At 42.8% G+C, this 26392-nt stretch overlaps 1 protein-coding gene across 3 annotated transcripts in view; it reads right to left on the reverse strand.

Moving 5' to 3' along the window:
- Nucleotides 1-289: 289 nt before the first annotated feature.
- Nucleotides 290-26392, reverse strand: part of NHEJ1 (non-homologous end joining factor 1) — an 85192-nt gene continuing 59089 nt past the window's right edge. For 2 of the 3 annotated variants that reach the window (XM_004033244.5, XM_019022178.4), the window contains exons 6-8: nucleotides 3049-3166; nucleotides 2208-2326; nucleotides 290-1428 (exon numbers count right to left, since the gene is read on the reverse strand). In XM_004033244.5, coding sequence (XP_004033292.1) covers nucleotides 1354-1428; nucleotides 2208-2326; nucleotides 3049-3166 — 312 coding nt within the window. In that variant the 3' untranslated portion in view covers nucleotides 290-1353. Of the gene's footprint in view, nucleotides 1429-2207; nucleotides 2327-3048; nucleotides 3167-25410; nucleotides 25515-26392 lie in introns of those variants that run through there. The other variant, XR_010129709.1, reaches the window with a different exon arrangement.

Genomic DNA, 26392 nt, shown 5'->3' on the forward strand with positions numbered 1-26392 from the left:
ATAAGGAGGTTTACAGTGGGAGACTGGAAAGAAGAACCTAACGTCCTTTCTGGAAAATAAATGTTTTCATTAGTGTATATAATAATGCTGTTAAGAACTCAGCTGTCTGGGCTTAAATTCTGGCTGTCACTTATTAGCTGTATGACCTTTGATAAGTCACTTACTCACTTCAAGATCCAATTTCTTAATGGGTTAACAGCATCTTCCTCATATGATGCTATATGAGGATCAATGTCAAGTGCTCATTAGAGTAGCTGGTATACATTAACTGCTCAATAAATGTTAGCTATTTATTATTGTTGTTCTTATTATAATTAGTTTATTATTGTTTGATCATCTTCTCTCGAGACTTGACATCAGGACAGAAACACCAGTATATATACAGGATATTTGAATAAGGAGGCATTTAACCATCAAAAGTAAATAAACCAGAAATGGGATAGGTGTGGTGGCTCATGCCTGTAATCCCAGCACTTCGGGAGGTTGAGGTGGGCAGATCACTAGAGTCCAGGAGTTCAAGACCAGCCTGGGCAACATGGCAAAGCCTTGTCTCCACACACAAAAAAATACAAAAATTAGCTAGATGTGGTGGTGTGTGCCTTTAGTCCCAGTTATGCAGAAGGATGAGGCGGGAGGATCGATAAACTACCCCACGTGGTAGTTTAACCTGTTGCCTATACTTTGGAAACAAAGAGAAAAATGCATCCAAGTTTGGCAAAGGAAAGCATCAATCATCTATCTGTCTTGTGCCCACCATCAAGAGAGTTCTTGAGATCGAAGTTTCCAAATGGAGACTTAGCTCTGGCAACTGCAGAAAAGTTTACGAAGAATCTGAAGGACAGGAGTGATGGCTAGACTTCATCCAGAGACAACAATGGGGTGGGACCCAGTGAAGGAAGTGAATTGGGTTATGAGTTCCACAGCATAACTAATCCCAGAAGCAGGGACTGTGAGTGCTTTTTATTCCATGCAAAAGAGAGAAGTGGGTCTCTGAGGAGTATCTGGGGCTGGCTGGCTAGAGACGCTAGGGAAAGGTAGACAAGGCTTCCTGAGTGTGTGGTGCTTTCTTGCTGACTTGCCCTATATACCTAAAGTCCATGGTAGAAACCTGAACCTACAGAACCTCCACCAAAAGAGAGGAGAGCACGGGATTCTCAGAGAGTGGCTTCCACTTGAACAGGGAAGGCCAATTCCCTGTGGGCCTGTCAACATGAACTTCAGTTCTCTCGCCCTTACAGGAGGCCTCTGACTGTATCACTATTTTAGAAATACTGCTGCCATGTAAGCTTCTTTCAAGGTGAAGCTTGGAAGCTATTCTCCAAGTCCATCCTCAGCAGCTGAGGCCACAACAGATTAACTGAAGAGACCCCTTGGCTTCTTCCTCTTGACCTTTGACAGCTGAGGTCTCTGCAGAGGGCCTGAAGTACCCTAGAAAAAAGGGAACCCAAGTTAGTAGGGGTTTTGAAATAGTTCCACTGAAATTAGGAAAGGAATTTTCTTCCTCTCATGGCTCCTGATTAGGATGAGGCTTTTTTTTTTTTTTCACCCAGGCTGGAGTACATGGGCACAATCAGAGCTCACTGCAGCCTTGAACTCCTGGGCTCGAGCAATCCGCCTGTCTCAGCCTCCAAAGTAGCTGAGACCACAGGCACATGCTGCCATATCTGGCTAATTTTGTTTTTTGTAAAGATAGGGTTTCACTTTGCTGCCCAGGCTGGTATCAAACTCCTGGCTTCAAGTGATCCTCCTGCCTTGGCCTCCCACAGGTTGTGATAACAAGCATGAGCCACCATGCCCAGCTACAAAAAAGAGGCATTCAGGAAGTATCTGACATAGGTATTTTGAAGTCTATGTCAGACAGCAAATGCGATAGAAGACCCTAAGCAGGAGATGTAGATTCCCTTCTCCCCCAAGGAATAGCCTCGCTGACTATCACTGGTCATCACTGGCCATCACCGGAAGTGGGATAAGGTGAAAGAGGAGTCAAGGCACATCATTCGTACAAGACCTACAGAGAAGGGACACCAAGGGAAGATGTGCAAGACCATGACTCTCCATCTAGACACCTACAATTTGGAGACTGGTCACAAATATCCCTCAATATTTTTGAGGCAGTGCCAATGAAGCAGCAATTCCAGGGACCACTGGCTTGGGGGCTATAGGTGCCAACTCTCAGAACACCATCCAGGAAGCTGCTCATGACTCACCGTGGACTCTTTCTCAGGTGCTGAGAGGGTTGGGGCTGGGGAGACCAGTTGTTCTGGCTGGTTTACACATTGGCTATCGATTCCTTGCAGGGAAGCACTGTTTGAGGTATGAGGATCTCCTGAAATCAGAAAGATCAAGAGAAGATAGTGATAAATGCCTTCTTCTTACCAGGAAGATATTAGCATTCACCAAGCATTCTGATAAAGACCAGGGTTTGGTACAAATATATAAGCAGACGGAAGTAGCCACAAGTCCAACTTCCAGCTGACTTTCAGAAAGTCCTGTTTCTGCTATGAAGATTTCCCCAGGCCCACTTTCAGCAGGTAGGATGAGAGTTTCCTCGACTCAAAATAGCCAGCTGTTCTTCTACATATTCCCTGACATGTCTCAGGTATGGAGATTAATTTTTTTTTTTTAAAGAGATGAGGTTTTTGCTGTGTTGTCCAGGCTGGTCTCAAACTCCTGGCCTTTCCCACCTCGGCCTCCCGAAGTGCTGAGGTTACTGGTGTGAGCCGCTGCGCCCAGCCAGGGAAACTAATCTTTCTCCTGGTTCTTTTGCTAACCCTTCTAAGTACCTAGACCAGTGCTACCCAATCGAACTTTCTGCAATGATGGAAATGTTCTGTGTCTGCACTAACTTGGTAGCCACCAGCCACATGCGGCTACTAATCACTTGAAATGTGGCTACTGCAAAAAAGAAAATGCATTTTTAGTTTTATTTCATTTTTATTAATTTAAACTTAAATAGTTATATGTGGCTAGAAAACTATCATATTGGACAGCATAAACCTAGATCCTAATTGTATCCTCACACAGACCGGGTACCTCTGGAGTGCTCACCAGTGCCTTGATGCTTCTGTCCCACTTGGACCTCTTGTTTGGTGACTGCCATATACAGATTCTGCAGATTCATGACAAAGGGCTTTCCATCACCAATGCTGCATGCCTCTGGCAGTTTCTGTAAGAGAGAGGAGATACTGTCATTGGTTACACTGTATTGCTAGAGAAGCGATCTAATACCCCACATGCAGAACTGGCATCAACCCCAAATGAATTAATATAAAGCAGTTAGATCCAATAGGGGGCGTCCATATCCAAGCCTGGTGGCAACCAATACAAAGATTTCTTGGGACATCTCCTCTGAAGGGCAACTCCAAATGTATATCTTATTTCCCCTAATCCTTAGGTCTATTATGTTTTCCCATGAATACCCTATAGATTTCTAGGCTCTTTTTCCAAAGGGATGATTTCTTAGAAGGCTATTTTAGGAAATTATTTCCCCTAAATTTTCCCTGAGCTGAATAAATTACTATTTTCATTAAATTCATTCATAAACTAGAGAAAAATGATAAAATTCAGGATAAAGGAGAGAGAGCAAAATGGTAATGACAGACTGAGAGGCAAGAAACAATTATGGAGCTGTGATGTTCAGGCAGAGGAGACAGGAAAAACAAAGCTGACAAAGCTTTTGAGGCCCCCGGCCATTTTCCATTCCCCACTGCTGTCCCACCCTCCTTTACTATCACCCACATGCTCACAGTGGGCTAGCTGAGATTCCCCCAAGGGAGTGAAAACTGTTCTTGAGGGGTAAAAAAAACTGACTCTTTTAAAGTATAAAGCATGCACACACACACACACACACACACACACACACAGTACATAAATAGATTTTTAGGTATACCTGTGGCATTAAAATTTCCTGACAGGGAGTGATTAGGCAAAAAATGTCTTAAAAGGTTCCTTAGGGAAGTGATAATTTTTAAAAGGCTGAGAAACACTGCTATGATTACATTATATTTATCTGTTTCCTTCACTACAGAATGAACTGTGGACTTACATCCACAGCAAAATACTTTGCCTAGTTGTAGTTTCATACACTTGGCTGAACTGGGTTGAGGTAATGGCTGAAGACTGAACAAAGTGCGATAAAAATGAGATGAAAGAGTAGAGTATCTAGTGGTCCCAAACCTGGCTGCACTTCGGAATCTTGGAAAGGGCCCAGAACTATTTCACCTGTCCCTAGGCGTGCAAATCACCATGGTTCCCAGCCAAGTTAGCAGGTCCCCAAGAGCAGCCATGCCAGCAACTCACATGGGAACCAACCCAAGAATCCTGCATTGGCCCATACCTTGGATCAAGGGCACCTTTTTGTGCTGTAAGGGCATTCATTTCTGAAAGCCCTCTCATGGGAGAAGAATAGAAAAGAGAAAGTGTGAGAAGCAGGAAAGCAGGTGCTGAACCAGTCAGGATAGCTGAAAACCTTGTTGATTACCAGGAAATGTCACATACATTTCTACTCCAACCCTATCCCCATAAAGACTATATCAGGCCTGGACTTTCACTGGAAACCACAGGCAATGAATCAGAGCCCCGAGTCCAAACTTTGCCTCTAGCCAGTAATCACACTAGAGTCTAACAGCCCTCTGGCAGCATTCCCTGAGGAATGAACTGAAACAGGGAAGGTAAACTATCAGGCCACACCACCTCTACCCTACCTCACTCTCCTTCCTAAGTTCAGCTCTCTAACTCCCAAGACACCGCCTTCAAAAGAGGGTTCTCTCCTCCATAGCCAGAGAGCCCTGATGGTGGGGAGGCAAACAGCTGCCCTCCTTCCTTATATATTGACCTCTAGCATCTCCCTTCATACTACCCAAGAAATGAAGCCTCTCTTAGGGTCACTCATACATGACTTGGTAGGCACTGTGCTGTCTACACAAATGGGTTAGGCAGAATGAGGCAGAATGAGGCAGTCCAGAGTCATTTCCTCCTGCCCTTTCCATGGAATCAAACAGATTCATCAATTTTTCAGGGCGACCTTCACTCAGCTCAAGTATTTAACCTCAAAACGAAGTGCCAGAAATGCTGCACCTGGGTCTAAATGTGGAACCTAATCTAAGCCCTTCCGCTGTCCTTCCCCTTCTGAGAGAGATCTGGTCCTGCAGTTGCTGGCAAAGTTATTCCACCTGACTATCTAGTCTCAGAAAAGTCCTAGGAACAGCATATTGCTAGAATTGTCGAATACTTAATATATGCTAGACATGGCCGGGCATGGTGGCTCACACCTGTAATCCCAGCACTTTGGGAGGCCGAGGCGGGCGGATCACAACGTCAGGAGAACGAGACCATGGTGAAACCCCATCTCTACTAAAAAAGACAAAAAATTAGCCGGGCACGGTGGTGAGCGCCTGTAGTCCCAGCTGCTCGGGAGGCTGAGACAGCAGAACGGCGTGAACCTGGCAGGCGGAGCTTGCGGTGAGCTGAGATTGCGCCACTGCACTCCAGCCTGGGCGACAGAGCAAGACTCTGTCTTAAAAAAAAAAAAAAAAAAAAATATATATATATATATATATATATATATATATATATATATGCTTTTATATATATACGCTTATATATATGCTTTTATATATACGCTTATATATATGCTTATATATATATGCTAATATATATATATGCTAGACATTGCTCTAAGTACTTAAAATGTATTAAAACATTTTTGTGTTTTCTACTACTATTTCCCTGGCATCTAGAAGAACCCTGAGCTCACGGTAGAGGCTCAGTACTATGTGTGAATGAATGAGCATGGTAGGCACTAGCATGACCCCGTTTGGCTGAGATGGTCCCAGCTGGTAAGTGGTGGCACAGGGTTAGAGGCCGGGCAGTCTGGCTTCAGGGCCCACACATATAATTACTATCCTATTTACTTCCCTGAACAACAGAATTTTGGTCAAAAGAGCAATCCAGCTTCTCCCAGGATCACAACCTGCAATCCTTCACATCCCAGATCACCTGCCATCCAGCTGAGGAACAAGCTCCCCAAGGTGACAAGAAAAGGGAGCAGATAAAAAGGAGACAGGTGGACCAGATTGGACCCCTTGGGGGCTGACAGACCATACTCTTAATTCCATTCTAGCCATTCCCCATTATCACGGATTCCTTGGGTCTCATTCTCAGAATATACTAGGGAAGAGAGGTGGAGAGGCAGGAGCTTGGGAAAGAGAAACATTAGCTCCTGGGGCAGGACAATGGTAGTGGCTACCTGGGGCAGGCGGCAGAGATCAAACGGAGAATGCTGGAGTCAGGAGTAAGTAAAGTAAATAGTGCCCCCTGCTATAAGTGTGACTGAGCCAGGAGCACGATGTACCGGCCACAATGCGGGTCACTGCCCAAAGTGGGGAGGGAAAGAAGAGTCAGGTCAGCCTACCTGTAGAACGTGTTCACCTGATTAACCCAGAATCAATTCTAGTAAGCAAAAAAGTTACTGAGAGTCTACTATGTGCCAGGCATTACAGGATTCAAGGCAGGGGAAACAGATGCATCAATCCTTCCCTCATAACAGGTCTGAGTTAATACAAAGATAGTAACTCAGAGTCCCTACTTTGAAGAGTTCATATTTGCATGTGGGAGATAGGCAGACATATGTTGTTTTGTTTTATTTTTCAAGTGATTTGCTCTAACAGAATTCTCAACAAAGGGTAATAGGGAACCAGAGAAGAAGAAAGGGATGAATTTTGACACAAGAGTTCTGCAAAAAGCATCAGAGGTGGTGACATCAAGACAAACCTTGCAAAGTTAGACTTTGGATGTGCTGGAAGTAAGTGAAGCATAAAGGTGTGAAGACAGGGTATGTGGATGTGTCTCATGGGAAGCAAGACTAGAAGGCTAAGTTCACATTCACTAGTTTGCAAAGGACTTCATTTTCTGAATTAAGGTTATGCCCATGGGAATTTCTTTTTGTTTCATAAAGTGGCTTTCTCTACTCTACAACTGTTTGCCAAAGCTTCCTTGGCTCCAAACTAGTATTGATGGAACAATGAGGCATCCAGAGCTGCTTCCAGGCTTCCCTTTTTAGACTCTCTGTTACATTTACCTAAACTCTTAGTACTTCCTCATTACTTACTTATAGTAGTGTGATTTTTCAACAGCCACAAGAGCTATATTACTCTTCCATCTCCAATGCACTGGGACTTTGGACCCTGGTATACAGCCATATCAGAAACTTTAGGCAAACCAAAGTGACAGAAACCCTGTAGGACATTTTATTTCACCTTCTTGTCCCTATTGCAGCCCATCTTGGTTCTGAGGGTCCAACCTCCCCTCTTTAGAGGTAACTCTCATCTTCATGAGGTCTAAACTCACTCCCAGTGGTCCAGAAAGCCCAAGACTCTCTCAGGATTTGCTGGAGAGCTTCCAATTAGCATTTTCAACTACAAATACGTAATCTGCCTCTCCTCCCTGCCTCACCCCTCCTTTCCTCTGAGACTGTTTCAGAAAAGAAACTTCTAGAATCCTGGGTAAGAAAGGCTAGATCTGATCTACTGCTCACCCTATAAATATGGGCCCACAGTCTGAGGATACAGGTTTAATGAAGAAAAAGGGAAAATGAGCTAACTGGAGCTCTCCAGAATCAGCCTTTGAGCATGTCTTTGGTTCTGGCACCCGCCCCAGAAACTGGCACAGCCCCAAGACACTGGCACTGACCATCACAACATCACAAGGGCAGGGCCCACAACACGTGACTTCCCTAAGAGTAAGAATTCCGCTCCTCCCTCTTGCAATGTGGTAAACATTGCTGGTCTAGATACAAACTTCCTTCCCTTGGGAGCCCAGGTCTCCATTCAAAGGGAATCATGGCAATGTTCACCATCAGCTTCCCTTAGGAATAAGAGCATATTAGAAAACTCTTCTAAGGTCTCAAATGGCCAGGGGGTTTGCCAGAATAAAGAGAAAGGAACAAGAAACGTAATTTAGGAAGAAGACTCTAATGAGAAGGACTCAAGAAACATAACTCCCCCTTCGCCAATCCATTCATATTTAACAAATATTTGCTGATCATCTACTGTGGTGTTTGGGATTATTTAGATGCTGGGAATATGGTAGTGAACAAAAGAGATAAAATTCCCTGCCCTCTTGAAGTTTACATTCTAGAGGGGAGATCACCAACAAATATATAGCTAATTAAAATGTATACTCTGTGAAATGGTACTATTACCATCCAAATGAAATCCCTAAATCAAAGATAACCTGAAATGGCCCTGGGTCCATGACACAGACCCAACTGCAGTAGTAAAAGGCTGAGAGTCAGAAGGAAAGATGAACCCAACGTGCGAGGATAGTATCAAGGTTTAAAAAAGAAAGTCCAAAGTAGGTTCTCACTCAAAGAGGAAGAAGCAAGGCTATTCAGGAATTAGAAAAAAAATTACTAGAAAAAAAAAAAAGAAATACACTTTAAGTTCTGGCCTTAAGGTCTCAAAGATGTGGATTTGTACCTAAGGTGGTCTTCTATTTGCTAGCTGTGACACTGTGGGAAAGCCATCATACTTAATGGTTTATTTTAAGAGAGAGAGGAGGGAAAGGAGAGAGACATTGGGAGTCAGGCACTGAGGGATCAAGACAAACAACATTTACATCACTGAATGTGTGAAAGGATTAAATGAGAGAATCGAGTAAGTGCCCAAGAAATGTCTGTTCCTTCCCTTTGCAAGGCACACTGAGACTTCTCTTGCCTGGCCCTACTCCAATGAGTGCTAAGTGGACTCAAGAAGTGCCCTAATGATAAAGTACATAAAGAAACTAGGTCTGATCTAATTACAGATGGTTCCTGACTTAGGATTTTTCTATTTTACTGATGATGTGAAAGTGACAGGCATTCAATACACTCCTTGACCTATGATGGGGCTATCTCTGGATAGTCTCATAAGTCAAAAATGCACTTTCAACTCAGGATATTTTCTTTCTTTGCTTTTTTTTTTTTTGAGATTAAGTCTTGCTCTGTCTCCCAGGCTGGAGTGCAGTGGTACAGTCTCCGCTCACTGCAACCTCTCTCTACCAGGTTCAAGCGATTCTCCTGCCTCACCCTCCCGAGTAGCTGGGACCACAGGCACCTGCCACCACGCCTGGCTAATTTTTGTATTTTTAGTAGAGATGGGGCTGCACCATGTTGGCCAGGATGGTCTCAAACTCCTGACCTCAGGTGATCCACCCGCCTTGGCCTCCCAAAGTGCTGGGGTTACAGGCATGAGCCACCATGCTTGGTTCTGCTATTTTCAACTTAGGATGGATTTATTGGGATGCGGCCCCATCATAAGTTGAGGAGCATCTGTATTAACTTCTCTTCACTGGCGTCCCAAAGCATACTACTATCTAGTAATACAGTGACCAGTCAAGGTCCAGATCAGGGAGACACAGAAATCTACCCAGTAACCTGTGGGTAGTTCACTGTCCCCCATCACCACACTAGCCAACTCCTCGGTCTCTAGTAATGACTGAGGCAGCATGGCTTTTGCATCAGAAGGTCCTGGGTTTAAATCCTGGCTTTGCCAGTTACCAGGTGTGTTACTAACCCCTTTTAGCCTCTGTTCCCTTACCAGAAAAATGAGGAGACCAACAGCTACTTTGATGAGGCTGATGGAAGGATTCCATGGGATGATATGTTAAAGGGTGCCTACTCAGTAGGTATTGTCTTCCTACCTCCCCAAAATAGCCCCTGCTTCTCAAAGCTCTCCTTTACTCTCCAATTCTTCAGGACCTACCCAAGAAGCCAAGGTTTCATCTTCATTCTCTCCACCCTCTTTTTTGGGTGACAAGTATAACAGTGAAGAGTAAAGCTGCTACTCTCTCCAGAAGCACACAAAGCACAAACAGCTTGCTTCCAACAACATTTTAGCAAGACTATTCTGCACAGCCCAAATGATCCTGCAATGCTTGAACCAAGAACTCTCTCACCACCATTTCCTGCTTCCTAATGTGGCTTGTGCAAATGCTCTGCTATGTCATTTCCATTTTTAAGTAATATACACTCAATAAGGGCTATCTGGAAAACACAAAAATATGACCTGCAGATATAGGCCATAAAAATAGCTAACAGTCAAATGGTTTTTGATGGGATTAATTTCACAGTTTCCTCAGAGTCTGAGAGAAAAAACTACTAGGACAGAGAAAAGAGATAGGGTGGTGATATCTAGACTTTTAGAAGACAACTGTTTCATTCTCCTTTCTCCTCATTTCAAATTTTCCACAGCTCATCACTTGGATGAGCTACCTCTGAGTTTCAGGCAATATCCAACCCTGATACGGGGTCTCTCTCTTTGTCCTCACAGAATACCCCTCTATCAGTTCACTGATCAGAAACCTTGGTGATCTGGGAGAAAATATAGTACCCTAAATACACAAGGCACACTGCCCTTGAAGGTCCGAATGTGAAACTGAAGACAGAGCTAACACTGCCCTGTGTTTGGTCTGATTTAGCTTTGTTTGGGTCTGTGCCTGCAACAAGGTCTTCCCTGATCATTCTGCCCTGCTGCTGCCGACCTCGCCATGCTCTATGATTAGCCTCCAGCTCCTGAGCATCCACTCAGTGCTGGGCTATAAGGAAAAAGAACACAGAGAAACCCAAACTTAATCTTGTGTTTAGGGACCTTGCAAATTAATTAAATCATAGTCAACTCACCCCCACCCCCGCCACCTTTTAAAACAAGATGGGAGAATAGATGCAGCCATACAGTCATATACGCAAACATCTACGTATGCAATCTAGTCAAGTTACTGAATCACTTTCTTTGTGGCCTCCCTTCAAAATGAGATAATTTTGCTGCCTCTCTCTCACGATGCTGGACATGCAATGGAGTAAGATAGGTGCAGAGTTCAAAACAGTTTGAGACAAAGTCCAGGTCCTATGTATACTATTCAGATTTTTCTGATTCAGTCTGAGGTCTGGCTAGCTCTCTGGACTGCAGGGTCAGAAGAGGAGGGAGATGTGAAGAAAGACTATAAAAAGAGGTCCAAACAGAAGGCTTGAATAATATTAGTAAAAGTAACTTTGTAAATGCTTTCTATGTGCTAGGTACTAGGCTATGCATTTTGACACATTACTGCAATTAACCTCCACTGTTACCCTATCAGTTGGGCTCTAAAATCATTCTCACTTTATTTATTTTGGGGTTTTTTTCTTATTTACTTGTCATGACTTGAAGCCCAATCTCATTTTATATATAAGAAAACAAAGGCTTGAAGAGATTAAGTAACTTGACTAAGGTCACAGCAGAATGGGGAAACAGAAGGCCCAGGAAGTTGAACTCTAGAACCTACACTTGAATCTCTACACTATAATGCCTCTTACCAATGAGACATCCATTTCTCCCTCCCATCTCCTACCCCTGTAAGGAAGTTGGTCCCTGTTCTGAGGTCTAGTGGTACTAGAAGCTGGCTCTCACTTCCCTTCTTAAATCTCCAAAGAGCTCAAGAGGCTGAAAGAGGGAAAAGACAAAATGCCCTCTAGAAAAGGAAAGCCTTACTTCACCCCTTGAGTGTCATCCAAGTATACTGGAAAATAGGAAAAATGAATCTCTGGTATGGGAAGTCTCTAGACTTGAATCTCCTTTTAAAATAAGTACAGTCCCTCAGAGTCATAGCAGGAAGGCCCCTCAGCTCTGCCCCCAAAGAAAAATAATGGTAAAGGGAGTGGAAGTGAAGGTGGGGGCGGGGCAGCTGCTCTCATAAGAGCCCTTTGTGGTGGCTGCCTCTGAAAGGAGGTTTTGCTAGACAAGGTGGAACTTCTCAAGGTGACAAGCAAATGGTACAGACTGAGCTGTGACCCTCTGCTTGCTCTATAACCACCCCCTCCCCTTTGGAGGGCCAGAGCCTAAACTGTCCCTGGAGCCCCACCCAGCCCCAGCACAAACCATGGCTTTCTAGTCTGGAGGGCAACTAACGAGCAGCAGAGGGGCTCGGGGAACGCAAGTGGTTTCCTGGGGGGGACGGATCCTCAGAGCCCCTCAGAAAGTGTAGGAGCAACTCTCATTCCTTCTTTTCTCTACTCCCACTCCTCCAAGAAGAACAAGCAGCTCCTGTCAGCTCTGGCTCAGGGAAGGGGCTCCGACCAGCCTAGCAGGGGAACAAGCAGTTTGAACATTATTTTAGCACCTCTCTCAAATTCAGCCACCTCAACATCCTCTTCCCAAATGGAAGTGAAACAATGTGGTAGACACTGGAAAGAACAAAAGCATTAGATTTAATAACAAAAAGAAAATCACAGCTATAAGGCAGATAGTCTGGCTCTGAAAGCTCTTCATCCCTGCCCTGTGCTACTAGCACTGTGCAGGAGTGCAGATTCCTTTTTTTTTTTCCCTGACTTAGTGAGAAGAGAGGACAGTCAACTGGGTGTGTAGGGCACAAAGTTGATTTAGAGTACCCTGCAGTATTCTCTGTAGGACCTCCACCACCAAAAGGATTATCTTTCACTCCAGATTACACGCTTGACAGCTGGGAACACAGCCCACAGCAGCCAGGTTCTCATGGACTCCCTGCCCCCATCCCGCCTGCTGCCTGCCTCTCTGGAGGGTGACAGTGTCTTCTCTGCCCTGAGAAATCGTACTCTATAGGGTGATGCACCACCTCCCCCACCTGCCACACACACTCGAAATAAGGTACTGATCTTCATGACCTTGAGGAGGTAAAGATTTCTTAACAGGACACAAACCATAAAGGAAAAGATTGATAAATTGGACTAGATTAAAATTAAGAACTTCTGTTCATCTAAAGAGACACTTAAGAGAGCAAAAAAGCAAGCTATAATGTAGGAGAAAATACTTGCAATACATATAACCAACAAAGAACTCATTTCCAAAATATATTAAAAACTCTTAAAAATCAGTAAGAAAAAGACTTAGTCATACCTAAGGCTTAGTCATATTTAAATGGCTGATAATTACATAAAAATGTACAGAATCTCATTGAGAAAATTAAAACCACAACCGGATATCTCTACATATTCATCATAATGGCTAGAAGGAAAAAGGATGATAATATCAAGTGTTGACAAAGACACAGTACAACCAGAATTCTCCTAAACTGCTTGTGTGGTTATAAATTGATACAGTCATTTTGGAAAACAGTTTGGCAGTATCTATTAAATCTAAAAATATACACAACTATGACCTAGCCATTCCACTTCTATGTATTTCCCCAACACAAGTAGGTAAATAAGTTGTGGTATAGCTTTACAATAAAATATTATACAGAAGTGAAATGTTAGAAGTATGGCTACAAAGAGCAACATAGATGAATTTCATTAATATTTCGGGCCAGGTGAGTGGCTCACACCTCTAATCCCAGCACTTTGGGAGGCCGAGGCAGGAGGACTGCTTGAGCCCAGGAGTTCAAGGCTACAGTGAGCTCTGATCATGCCACTGCAAGCGAGCCTGGGCGACAGAGTGAGACCCTGTCTCAAGAAAAGAAAAAAAAAAAATTAACATTTTATTGAGTAAAAGAAGTCATACACAAAAGAGTATATAATATATTATTCCATTTCTATGAAGCTCAAAAACAAGCAAAATTAATGATCATATTAGAAGTCAGGATAGTGGTGTTACCCTTTGGAGGTGGTAGATATTGGTAGATAACAGGGGGGTACTTCTGAGTACTGGAAATTTTCTAGCTCTTGATTTGGGTGCTGGTTACACAGCTATGTTAATTTTGTAATAATTCTTGAAGCTGTACACTTCTGATATGGGCACTTTCCTACATGCATTTTATACTTCAGCTTTTTTTTGTTTGTTTTTTTTTTGAGATGGAGTCTCACTCTGTTGCCCAGGCTGGAGTGCGGTGGCGTGATCTCAGCTCACCGCAAGCTCCGCCTCCCAGGTTCATGCCATTCTCCTGCCTCAGCCTCCCGAGTAGCTGGGACTACAGGCGCCCACCACCACACCTGGCTAATTTTTTCTTTTTGTATTTTTTAGTAGAGACGGGGTTTCACTGTGTTAGCCAGGATGGTCTCGATCTCCTGACCTCGTGATCCGCCCGCCTCAGCCTCCCAAAGTGCTGGGATTACAGGCATGAGCCATTGCGCCCAGCCTATACTTCAATTTTAAAAGTTTATTAATAAAAGATGAATCACTATGGAAAACAGCGAGGTAGTTACTAAAAATGTTAAGCATAGAGTTACTATTTGACCCAGCAATTCTACTCCTAGGTACCTACCCAAGAGAACGGAAAACATAGTTAACACAAAAATGTGCACACAAATGTTCACAATAGCATTATTCATAAGAGCCAAAAAGTAGAGACAACCCAAAAGTCCATCAACAGATGAATGGATAAACAAAATGTGGTATATCTGTACAATGGTATATTGTTCTACCATAAGAAGGAATAAAGTACTGATATTCGCTTTAATACATGAACCTTGAGAACATAATGCTAAGTGAAAGAAGCCAGACACGAAAGACCACATACTGTATGATTCCATTTGTATGAAATATGCTGAATAGGCAAATCCATAAAGACAGAGAGTAGTGATTTCCAGGGGATAGGAGACAGGGTGAATGGAGAATGACTGCAAATAGGTATGGCATTTCTTTTTGGGGTGATGAAAATGTTCTGGAATTAGATAGCAGTTATGGTTGCATAACCTTGTGAATACACTAAAACCACTGAATTGTATATACTTTTGGTATATACTTTTTGGTATATTTCATGGTATGTGGATTATAGCTCTAATTTTAAAAACAAGTTTTAAAATAGATAAAGTCTCTATTCTCCCCATCTTTTTTGCCTATTCTCCACTCTATTTCCTCTTTTAGGAATAGATGCTTAGGCTCCCAAAAGGCTTGGACAACTTTTAAAGAACTTTAAGGCAGTCAGTGGAGCAGATACCTACCAGTGGCTGAGAGACTGGAGGTGGCATGGAATGTTGAAAGACCACAGGATCTAGAGTCAGACAGACCTGGTTTTGAAAATAAGTCCACCACTTACATGTTTGTTTTATGATCTTGATCTTGGCCAAGTGACTTAATTTTTTGAGCCTCAATTCTCTCTCCATGAAATGAGTAAAGGAATTCCCACTAATAAGGGCTGTCCAAGGATTGTTAAATGAGACAACGTAGGTAACATATTAATTCTGTTCCCTTGAGAGTTCCATGCACTCTCAACTGTTTGAAGGCAACTGGGAAAATCACTTTATTCCAGCAAAAACAGTGTGGGCTCTGGAGTTAAATTGCTTACACTCAAATCCCTGATCCACTACTTCATCTTCATCTCTAAGCCTTAGTTTCTTCAACTGTGGAATGGGAATGATATTACTGCCTGCACTATGGAGTTATTATGAGGATTAAATGAGATAATGCATGTAAAGTTCTCCCTATAGTGCCTGGCACATAGGAAGGGCTCAATAAATATTAACTGTTATTATTAATTCAATCATTAAACAAAATTGCCAAGGATACACTATAGCATGCTGTGTCCTAAGGATAAGACAGGGTTCACTGCCCTCAAGGAGCTCATAGTCTGGTTGAAGAGTGAGACACATAAACAAATAATTGTTCTTCACCTCTAGCCACACACGGGAGCCTTTGATTCCGAGTCAACAGCACTAGGTCTGAGGCCTTACTAAACAAAGCTGGATATGTAAGGAACGGCGTGGGGTGGGGACAGCAGTTAACAGACTAACCGTGAATCAACAGTAGGCCCTTCTTTTCCCACAAATAGCCTACAAAAATCTAGATTGGCATAATGACTTTCTCCTCTGAATTACTACTAAGGGGCCATCTGTGTCCCCCAACTTCTTCAAGTGACTGGTTTCTTCTCATCTTTCAAGTCTCAGTTTAAATGTCACTTCTTCTGGCCCCCTGACCATATCATCTGAAGTGCTTTTACAGCACTCTATTCATTTTCCTCAAGTGATTATACTTTTTATTTATTCATTCACTCATTTCCTGTCTTCCCCATTAGGCTGTGAGCCCCTAGAGTTCAGGGACCATTCATCTAGCAAATATAAGTATCTACTATGTGCCAGGCACTGAAGTATGTGCTAGGAATTCAGTTTGGGGGTAGAGACATGGCCACTGCCCTCATAGAGCTTACAGTCTGTATCTGTGGAAAAAGTTTTGGGATGCAGGTTTATCCCAATTCCAGCTGAGGACTCTCTTAGGACTAGCCCAGTTAGACAGGAGCCTTTGGCTGCCAATCTCTCACTGAGTTCAAAAAGCCAGAAGCTGAAACTTGGGCGACTTCTCAGTTCTTTTTTCCGCAGTCCTAGATTCCTGTGGAGTTTAAGCTAGGGTAAACAGCATAACCTCAGAGCCATTTCTGCAAGTTCTTTCCTTATAAAGCTATTTCTATCAGCATTCTAAGGGCAAGCATGGTCGGTATCAGGCAAGAAACACATTGGCCGGGGTGGAGGGTGGGGTAGGGCATGGGGATAGGGAGGCAAGAGTCTCCCTAAGTCCTGTAGAGATGAAATGACTGAACTGGAAGTGCTGAGCCCTCAGCGCCTTTCAAATTCTATGCCCTGAATTTCTCAGATGGCTCCTTCCCACAGTCTAAGCTTCTCTACCATTGAGTCTGACTTTGTCCTAAAGGCTACTTCCTGCTAAGCCAGCCTGAGGCCTAGCAATGTTGAATTCGACTCTAGGAAATATATTCTGCTGCAAACTCTGAGGAAACGCCAAGGGGACACTGTTTTCCAGGACTGGGAGATAACAAAATTCAAAGGATTGTTGAAAAAGCTTCTTTAAATTTGTTATTAAATGAACAAGGGTATGTGTATATATGAGGTATGTGTGTATATAAAATTAATGAATAAATCTTTGCTTAATAGCAGGAGATAATGTCCTGAGAGCAGAATCAGGGACAAAGTTTCAAGCCACATAAGCAAACAGACCTATTCATTCAAGAACTATTTACTTGACACCCTCTCTGAGCCAGATTATTCTAGGTACAAAGAAATAAATGACTGATTGTGGGTTTAGCAAAATATGTTCAGTTCTATGATACAGGTCTATGTACAGTCTGCTTTGAGAGAAGAGCAGACCAGCCTGGGCAACATAGTAAGACTCTGTCTCTATAAAAAATGAAAACTTAGCCAGGTGTAGTGTGTGGCACGTGCCTATGGTCCCAGCTACTCAGAGGCTAAGAAGGGAGGATTGCTTGAGCCTGGGAGTTCAAGGCTGCAGTGAGCTGTGATTGTGTCACTGCACTCCAGCCTGAGTGACAGAGTGAGACACTGCCTCAAAAAAAAAAAAAAAAATTATAGGATTACAAAGGAAACCAATTAACTGAAATGTTATTCAAATATTTTAAAATAAATCTGTAATATTATAACATATGAGCTTCTTTATTAACACATTAAATCATGAGATCTAGCAATGAGTCTAATAACCATAATTTCAAGTAGTAATCAGCAAAAGCTGTATTTCAAGATATCTGCAGCAGTATAAAATGATATGAAAGTATCTGTGATTTCTACTGGTGACAGATACTTCTAATATACAGTGTCTTTTGCTTACATTTACAATTGAAGGAAATGCTAAATTTCAGTTACAGGTTAACGAAATAAAGATGCAACTTTCCCTCTCATTCCATTCACGAAACCCTGAACTCACGAACCCAGGGTAAAAACCCCTGCTGTAAAGATGTAAAGGCTCTCATTGGGTAACAGTGGATGCATAATCAGAAAGACCATGTAGAGCCAGTTCAGAGTTAGCAGTAAGGGGAGCCAAAGCCACATGCCAGTCAATGGTCTGCAGGAGTAGAAACAAATTGGCTGTGGGGGGCAGAGATAAGAGATCTTGAGATCCCAGAGAAAGAAGCTGCCTGTCCAGTTTCTGTGAGGCATGGGTAGCCATCTGAAATTAGGTACCAAGAGACCTCCCTGTGCCTATTCAGTAAAACCCGTTTTTACTTAAGCTAATTAAGGGGATTTTTCTGCCTTACAATTAATTGCTGAGATAATACTTTAAACAAAAGTGCTCACTGAAACACGTTTGTAATAGACTATGTATATGTGTGTATATTAACAGCCTTCCAGATGAGAAATTCCTTAATTTATAATCGGTTCAGGGTATGTATACTCTAGATTCTGTAAAGCCCACAGCTGCTGATTTCCATAAACCTGCTGTAGAAGGTACCACTGTCGAATACCTTAGGGAGGAGGGAAAGCCACCTGTCCTCTACATAGAGGGCTACCCTGGCAGGCAGGGTGACTAATCAACAGGTAGACAGTGAACTCGTAGGAGCCAGAGGAAATGGAGCAGGATGAACAATCAGTAAAGAAGTCAGGGCACTATCTGAAACTGTGCATCTTTAGGTTTAAGGAGGCAAGGACAAGAGGGATATATAAATGGCCAGAAGAAGAATCCTAAGCTATCAGAGGTCCTCTTGCAAAATGTGTCTTAAACAGATTTTCGATATTACTGGCAGGGGAAAATTGAGAGGGATAAACTGTGCCCTGAACACAGAATGGTCAGTGCCTAAACTCCCACAAGACAGATGTAGATCTGGGGCCACTTCTGTGGAGAAGGGAACAGAATGACCTTCCAGGCCTCTCCAGCTGCTCTTCCCACTGTTTTTAATACCACTAAGGGCAAACAGGAAAGGAGAAGTGACTGGGAAAGGAACTGAATGTTACTATTAATTAAATGTTTAAAAATGCAGTTGAATAGTGGGTATATAGTGTTTGTTTTATTATATGTTCTTTTGTGTGTATTAAATATTTTATAGTAAAAATATTTTAAAAAGACACAGTGAAACCAAATCAAACCAAACACACAAATGGAAAATGAAATTACTTAACACAACATCAGCAGTGACTACCGAAGTCCAAGCACGGAACGTGCGTGGAGGAAATCTCCAGCCTGTGTCAATGCCTGGTCCCACTAGACTCCAAGTTTAAAGATGGGCAAGGATTCTGAGGAGAGGCTCTAGAGAAAAATTAGTCAGTTCTGGATACAAAGTCACTTTCCAGGAAATCAAGACTGGCAGGTTTTGAGGTGAGGAAGTCGAAGGGACAGAAGGTCAACTGCTAGGCTTGAGTTATCAGCCACCAGTTTAACTTAAAAGACTCATTCTCAACAGGGTACCTGCCTAACCCATGGCTGGGGTGGTGATGGAGGGATCTGATCTGATCTAAAATGTTAGGATGACCCTAACATCCAGTGCCTAGGGAAAATTAAGCAGGACTTACTAGCCATTAAAAAGATCCCAGAAAAAGATGGAGGGTAGGGAGAAAAAAACAACTGGAAATTAAGATATACTTCAATTCAGACCTCCCACTCAGAGCAGGAGTCTGGCAGTACTGTGGAAGCAGAGGTTGTGGCTGGGTGCTGGGAGAAGGGGACTGGAAAAAGAGAGAAGTATGAATCTGCAGAGGAGTCAAGACAGGCTTGATTTGGAAGAAGTTTTCCTAAATGGATATGATCAGGCTTGAGGCTAAGAGCTACTTCCTGAGACTTCTAGTTCCCCGGTTCAGAATTTCTTCATCCCTGTCCTCACTCCTGGCTATAGTCCAGGTACTCTAAAATGCCCAGATCATTTCTAGGTGTAGTACATCTCACACTCTTTTGGGTCTAGGTTTCACTAAGCAGGAGAGAATGCCCTGGTTACTTAATTTAGCATTTCCTAACTGATAATCTCTCCACTTCCTTGCAGGAAGTTATAGCTGTGGGTGTAGGATTCCCACTGAGTGTGCTAACCCCCTATCCTCAGGCTCACTTAGGAGGCACAAACAGGCAGCCCTGACACCAGGCTGACCCTACGCAACAGAACAGCACTCCAGGGTTCATCTCCAGGTGAGGGGATGAAGGAAAGACCAAATCTAGGCTCTGGTTACAGGGCATCTTGAACACCTGCTAATAATAAAACATTATCTGTCAAGGCCTTGACCCTCCAAACCACCAAAACAGAGGAAGAGGGTGGGAGAGGAATTTAGTCCCTCTGATTTTCACCCCAGGTAATAACAACACCCCACTCCATCCCAAAGGCCACTAGCCAGAGTAGAAGAGCACCTAGGAGGATCTAAAGAAAAGACTGACCAAGGTATGTGGAAGACTGTATTGGTCCCATCCTAGAAGGTGGGCAGTGGGTGTGGCTAAGGAAACACTCGGCTAAATCAGCTTTCTTCCTTTCCCACTTCCATTCAGCCTAACTACCGAGGTGGCTTTTGTAAGATCTGTGAGACAGTATGTCAGGGAAGACAATGGAAACAAAAGCTTACCATGATAAAAAGAGACCGATGCAGCGTGTAGAGTTCTAGGCCAATATGCCGGGTGTCCAGTTTTGATGGGTTTATCTTTTAACTGAGAGATGATAAATTATTTAGTTAGTAGTAGTCCTGACTGTTAAAAGATCTCACCATCAAGTTCTTAGCATGTGTTTCTGGGTGATATTGTACAATGCTTTAAACCTAATGGTCACTTAATAGCTGTCTCCTTCCCATATCATTCCCCATATAACTGAAACCTAAGTTAAAGACTCCTTAGCCTCTGCCAACTTCTTGTGGCCAGGCCTGGACTACTTCAAGGAAGCCCTTACCACAGGGATGAGAGCTCACAGCCAATGGGGAGAGCACCATCCATAGCAGGGATTAGTTTCTTGATTAAATTCTTAAGAGCCTAGGATCTAGTTCAGGGAGGAGGGGTATGGGTACTATTATAAATGCAATCAGAGAGCTAAGGGGCAGGTTTCAAAGTACACAGGAAATTCAAAACATTTTCCAGGAGGTAATGAGGAGGACTGAAAGCAGAAAACCAGATAAAAGCTGGCAAAGCAATAAATGTATCCATTTGACAACATCTGAATTGGGCCTAGGTAGAGAAGCTTTAAAAAAAAAACTGGCAAAGGGTAAGAGGCTTGATAAACCAAAATTTAGATTCAGGGAAAGAGGTGGAGACTCATATTAAGGGGCTCCTAGATACAAAGCATTCTACATCATCAAGAAACATTTCCTAAAACTCAACATCAAAGCCCAGAAATCAAGGAATCAAACTTAGAGAGGGCCACTTGGAGAAAGGATACATGGCTTTCTAAGATTTCCTTCTTTCTAAGTAATTCAAGGCAGGAGGAAAGTGAGAGGACCTATCTCTTGCTATTTACGTATTTTTTAATTCTTTGAATTTTTATTGTATAAAGTTGATAGAACTTTGCAAGACTAATCCCTCAGGAGAAGAATACTTGAGGACGCAGGAGAAAAAGAGTTGGCAATGACCTGGGAAAGATTCTGTAAACATAAAGTGCTGTAGAGATATATGAAATTACTACTCAATTGACTCAGATTTTCAGTCATTTTTGCTCCGCAATCATGCCTAAAAGTAGACAAGTATTAAATCAACAGGTATTTATTGAGGCCCTGCTATGTTCCAGGTACTGTTCTTGGCTACTGAGAAACAAAAGTCAACAGAACATACAAAAATCCCTGCCCTTGAGGAGCTTATATTATAGCAGTCAGACACCATCAATATTACAGTTATGTTAAGAAATGTTCAATGCAATGGGGGAAAAAAGAGTAGGGTAAAGGATTGGGAATGTAGGGATGAAAAGGTGGGATGCAATTTTAAATAAAGTGATCAGGGTAGGCTTTGATGAGATGACATTTAGCAAAGATTTGACAGTGTGGGAATTAGCCTATGGATATCTGGGGCACAAGTGTTGGGAGCAGAGGGCATAAGACAGGAGTGTGCCCAGGGTGTTAAACAAAACAGTAAGATGACCAATGTAGCTAGAGTGAAGTGAGGGAGACAAAGGAGGTAAGAGATGAGGTCAGAAAGATTATAGGGATCAGATAAGAAGAGGCCTTGTGAGCCACTGTGACAACTGTTTTTACTTAGAGTAAAATGGAATCCCTTGCAGAGTTCTGAGCAAGGAAGTGGCATGAACTGACTCAGAACTTTAAAGAATCACTCCAGCTTCCAGGTTCAGAAGAGATTATAGACAGTTCCTGGCTTATGATTTTTCTGGCTTTACAATGGTGTGAAAGTGATATGCATTCAGTAGATATTCAGGGATATTCAACATTTCATTATAAAATAGGCTTTGTGTTAGATGATTCTGCCCGACAGAAGGCTAATATAAGTGTTCTGAGCATGCTTAAGATAGGCTAAGCTACAATGTTCTGTAGGCTAAGTGTATTCAGTACATTTTCAACTTATGATATTTTAAACTTATGATGGGTTTATCAGGATGTAACCCCATCATAAGTCAAGGGACATCTGTATAGGAGAACAAGGATGGAAACCCAGAGACAACTGCAGTCCCCTAAGCAAGAAATGATGGTGGCTCAGACCAAGGTATTAGAGCAGAGGCAGATTCTGTATTTATTTTGAAAGAAGGGCCAATAGAATATCTTGATGGATTGGATGTGGGGTATGAGAGAAAGACAAGAGTCAAACATGACTCCAAGATTTATTTGTTTCAGACACAGAATCATGCTATATTGTTCATGCTGGATTCAAACTCCTGGGCTCAAGAGATCCTCCTATCTTGGCCTTCCAAGTAACTGGGACTACCCATGTGCTCCACTATGTCTGGCTCAACTCCAAGATTTTTAACCTGAGCAAGTCTGAAAGGATGAAGTTGCCATTAACCAAGGAGAAGGCTATGGGATGAGCAGGCTTGATGTGGGGGTTGGGGGTAGGGGAGAAGAAATGAGAAGTTCAATATGAATATGCTGAATTTGACCTATTAGACTTCCAGGTGGAAATGTTGAACAAGTAGTTGAATATACAAGTCTGGGGTTTGGGAGAAAGAACTGGGCTGAAGATACAGGGATAAAGATGATGTTTAAAGCCATGAGACTGAATGTGATCACCAACAGAGCAAATGTGGGTAGAGAATAGAAGAGGGCCAAGGACTGAGCCTTGGAGGTAGTGCAGAAGAGAAGAGATCAGCAAAGAAGATTGTGAAGAAGTAACTGATGAAGCAGAAAATAAAGCCAGGAAAGTGTATTGCTCTGGAAACCAAATTAAAGTATGTCGAGAAGGACTGGGCGACCAACTCTATCAAATGCTGTTTGACCAAATAAGATGAGAGATGAGAACTATTTGCTGGATTTTGCAATGAAAAAGTCATTAGTAACCTTTTCAAGAACAATTTCAATGGAGTGATGGGACCCAAAACCCCATTTAAATGGTTTTAAGACAGAACTGGAAGAAAAGGAAGGTAAGATCACAGTAAAAATAGACAACACTTGTAAGGAGTTTTGTAGTGAAGGGGAGTGAAGATGTAGGGTGGTAACTGGTGGGCAAACTGGGGTGTCAGAAGGATTTTTAAGGTGGAAGAATAATAGCACATTTGAATACTAATATAACAATCTTATAGAAAACAAAAACTTAGGGAGAGGAGAATTACCAGAGCAATTTCCTTGATAGGTGAGATAGAATCTAATGCACAAATAGAGAGACAGCCTTTAGACAGAGGCATGGCTACTTTATCTTTGCACACAGGTGGCAGTGTCTGAGGGTACATATGTTAGTAGGAAGTAGAAGTATGGTTTAAGTCTGCAAAAGTTCATTTCTGACTGATTCTTCTTTTTTAGGGAAATTTAATTGCCTGGCAGCATTAAGGCTGCATTTGAGAGGCAAGGTCAAGAACTTACATTGAAACTAGGCAGGCTGGGTGCAGTGGCTCACTCCTGTAATTCCACCACTTTGAGAGGCCGAGGTAGGAGGATTGCTTAAGCCCAGAAGTTCGAGACTAGCCTGGGCAACACAGCGAGACTCTGTCTCTAAAAAATTTTTTTAAATAAATAAATAAAATGAAGAAACTAGTCAGCATGGTTTTATGTTTTGCTTTCTGACTACATTTGACTGCATAGGTATGGAGGAGGTAGAAAGTTGAGTTTAACTATACACAAGAAATGGGCAATAAAATCAGAAGTGTGTGCAAGGGAGTGATTACAATTGACCATAGATGCTGGGTAAGGAAGGGAGGCAGAATATCACAGGAGTCAGGACAATGAAAAGGAAGGTAAGGTCAATGGGCTGGAGCTCTCTGTAGGATTAAAGGAATGTTGAGTCAAGGTAGAGGAAGAAAGCCGGCAAAACAGGATGGGGATGTGCTCGGAAAGTGGGATGTTTAAAACTGAGAATATGGAGGAGTGCAATGATTGGTGATTACAAGGCCTAGAGCGGACTCTAGAACAGAGCTTCTCAACAGTGGCACTACTGCCACTTTGCACTGGACAATTCCTCATGCTGGAGGGCTATCCTGTGCACTACAGGATGTTGAACAGTGTCCCTGGACTCTACTCACTGCACCAGATGCCAGTAGCACTTCTCAAGTTATGAGACCCAAAAATGTCTCTGGACCTTGCCAAATGTTCCCTGTGGGCAAAACCTCCCCTTGTTGAGAACCACTGCTCTAGGGTATGTCCAGAGAAGTCACTGAATGAGATACGGCAAGAGTCAACATAATTAGAGAAGTACTGGAGAAGGCAATAGTGAGTCAGGAGCTAAACTCCTCAAGAAATGAGTAGGAATTACTCAGAGTCAGTGCATTTCATAACAGTGAAGAGTCCTGGGTGATAGGTTCAGATGCATTGGACTCAAAGCTGGGCTTTTTAAAGAAGAGGGAGGGGACATGGTCAGAAACCAGCAATTAGAAATAAGGAAGACGTGCATCCCAGCTCCATACTCACTAGTAAGAGGACTATGAAAGAAGAAACAGCCACCGTGTGAGAGTGCGGCAGAAAAGACATGGGAAAAGGCAAAAAAGACATGGGAAAAGTCTTTAGGGGAAGGCCAGGTTTCTGATCAAGAAGGAGAAAGTAATGCTCGAGGAAGAGACTGAAGATAAAGAAGATTTTGCTGATTATAAACTATGAATTTCAGAAGGTACAATGGTAGGGCCCAGAAACCGGGGAAGGGTAGGAAAAGAGGACAGAATAGGGAAATGCAAGCTGTATTTCTGAAACTGGTAGGTGGCATCCAGTGGGAGGTCCACTGAGGGGAGGGGTGGTATAGTGGAGGCAGATCTTTAATACAGGAGAAGAAGGAAGCCTTCGGTTATTGTGGCAAGAAGGTGGACATAAAGTAAGAATCTTCTGGGAACATGGCACATGACATATTCACACAATAGTCAAGAATCACTCTGTAATTACCAACCCTAGGCTAGAACTAGTTTAGAACAAAAAGGATAGTTTTCTAAGCTTCAACAGCTTTAATATGAGGAAGTCGACCAAACAGATACAAATCTATCAGGACGTGAGAACAGGGTCTTTGAAGGTCCAGGAGCTAAGGAAACCTTTAAGAATGGTGAAACTTGGCTGTGCATGGTGGCTCACACCTGTAATTTCAGCACTTTGGGAGTCTGAGGCAGGTGGATTGTTTGAGGCCAGGAGTTCGAGACCAGCTTAGCCAACATGGCAAAACTCGATCTCTACTAAAATGCAAAAAAAAATAGCTGGGGATGGTAGTGCACACCTGTAATCCCACCTACTTGGGAGACTGAGGCATGAGAATCACTTGAATCCAGGAGTCAGAGGTTGCAGAGAGCTGAGATTGTGCCACTGAACTCCAGCCTGGGCGACAGAATAAGACTGTCTTTAAAAAAAAAAAAAGCAGCAATGAAATATGACTAAGAATCCAGAGAATCTGATCTAGTGCTTATACACTCTGGAAGAGAATTAGAATGCAGATTCCCACAGGGACCAAGAATCCCACCAAGCCAGACAGGGTTGAGGAAAGTAATCTGGACCCAGGAAGCTAACCAATTGAGCTAAGAAGTGGCAAAGAACTCTATCAACATAAAGAATTGGTGCTGGGAAAATTCATCCATTCATATTTCTTCCTCTATGGGCATTTTACAAAATTATTTTTTAAATACTAATCAATGTAAACACTATAGATGTATATAAATAAAAGACTTCTTCTCTTTAACTCCAATCCCCACTTCAGAGGAAACCACTGTGAACAATTTGATGTGTATCCTCCCAGACTTTTTTTCTATTTGGTATAAACATCCCAAATGGGATCACATTACATATATTCTTATGCATTTTGCCTTTTTTGCGTAACAGTGTATCATGGCCATCTTTTCAAGGCTATTTATTTTCTTATTTATTGGGGATGGAGTCTTGCTCTGTCGTCCAGGCTGGAGTGCAGTGGCACCATCTTGGCTCACTGCAAGCTCTGCCTCCTGGGTTCAAGCAATTATCGTGCCTCAGCCTCCTGAGTAGCTGGGATTACAGGCGCGTACCACCACATCTAGCTAATTTTTGTATTTTTAGTAGAGATGGCATTTTGCCATGTTGGCCAGGCTGGTCTCAAACTCCTGACCTCAGGTGATCTGCTTGCCTTGGCCTCCCAAAGTGCTGGAATTACAGGGGTGAGCCACCGCGCCCGGCCTATTTATTTATTTTTGTGACACAGGGTCTTGCTCTGCTGCCATGCTGAAGTGCAGTGGTGCGATCATAGCTCAC

The sequence above is a fragment of the Gorilla gorilla genome, chromosome 11, assembly GCF_029281585.2.
Source record: "Gorilla gorilla gorilla isolate KB3781 chromosome 11, NHGRI_mGorGor1-v2.1_pri, whole genome shotgun sequence".
Classification (NCBI taxonomy): domain Eukaryota; kingdom Metazoa; phylum Chordata; class Mammalia; order Primates; family Hominidae; genus Gorilla; species Gorilla gorilla.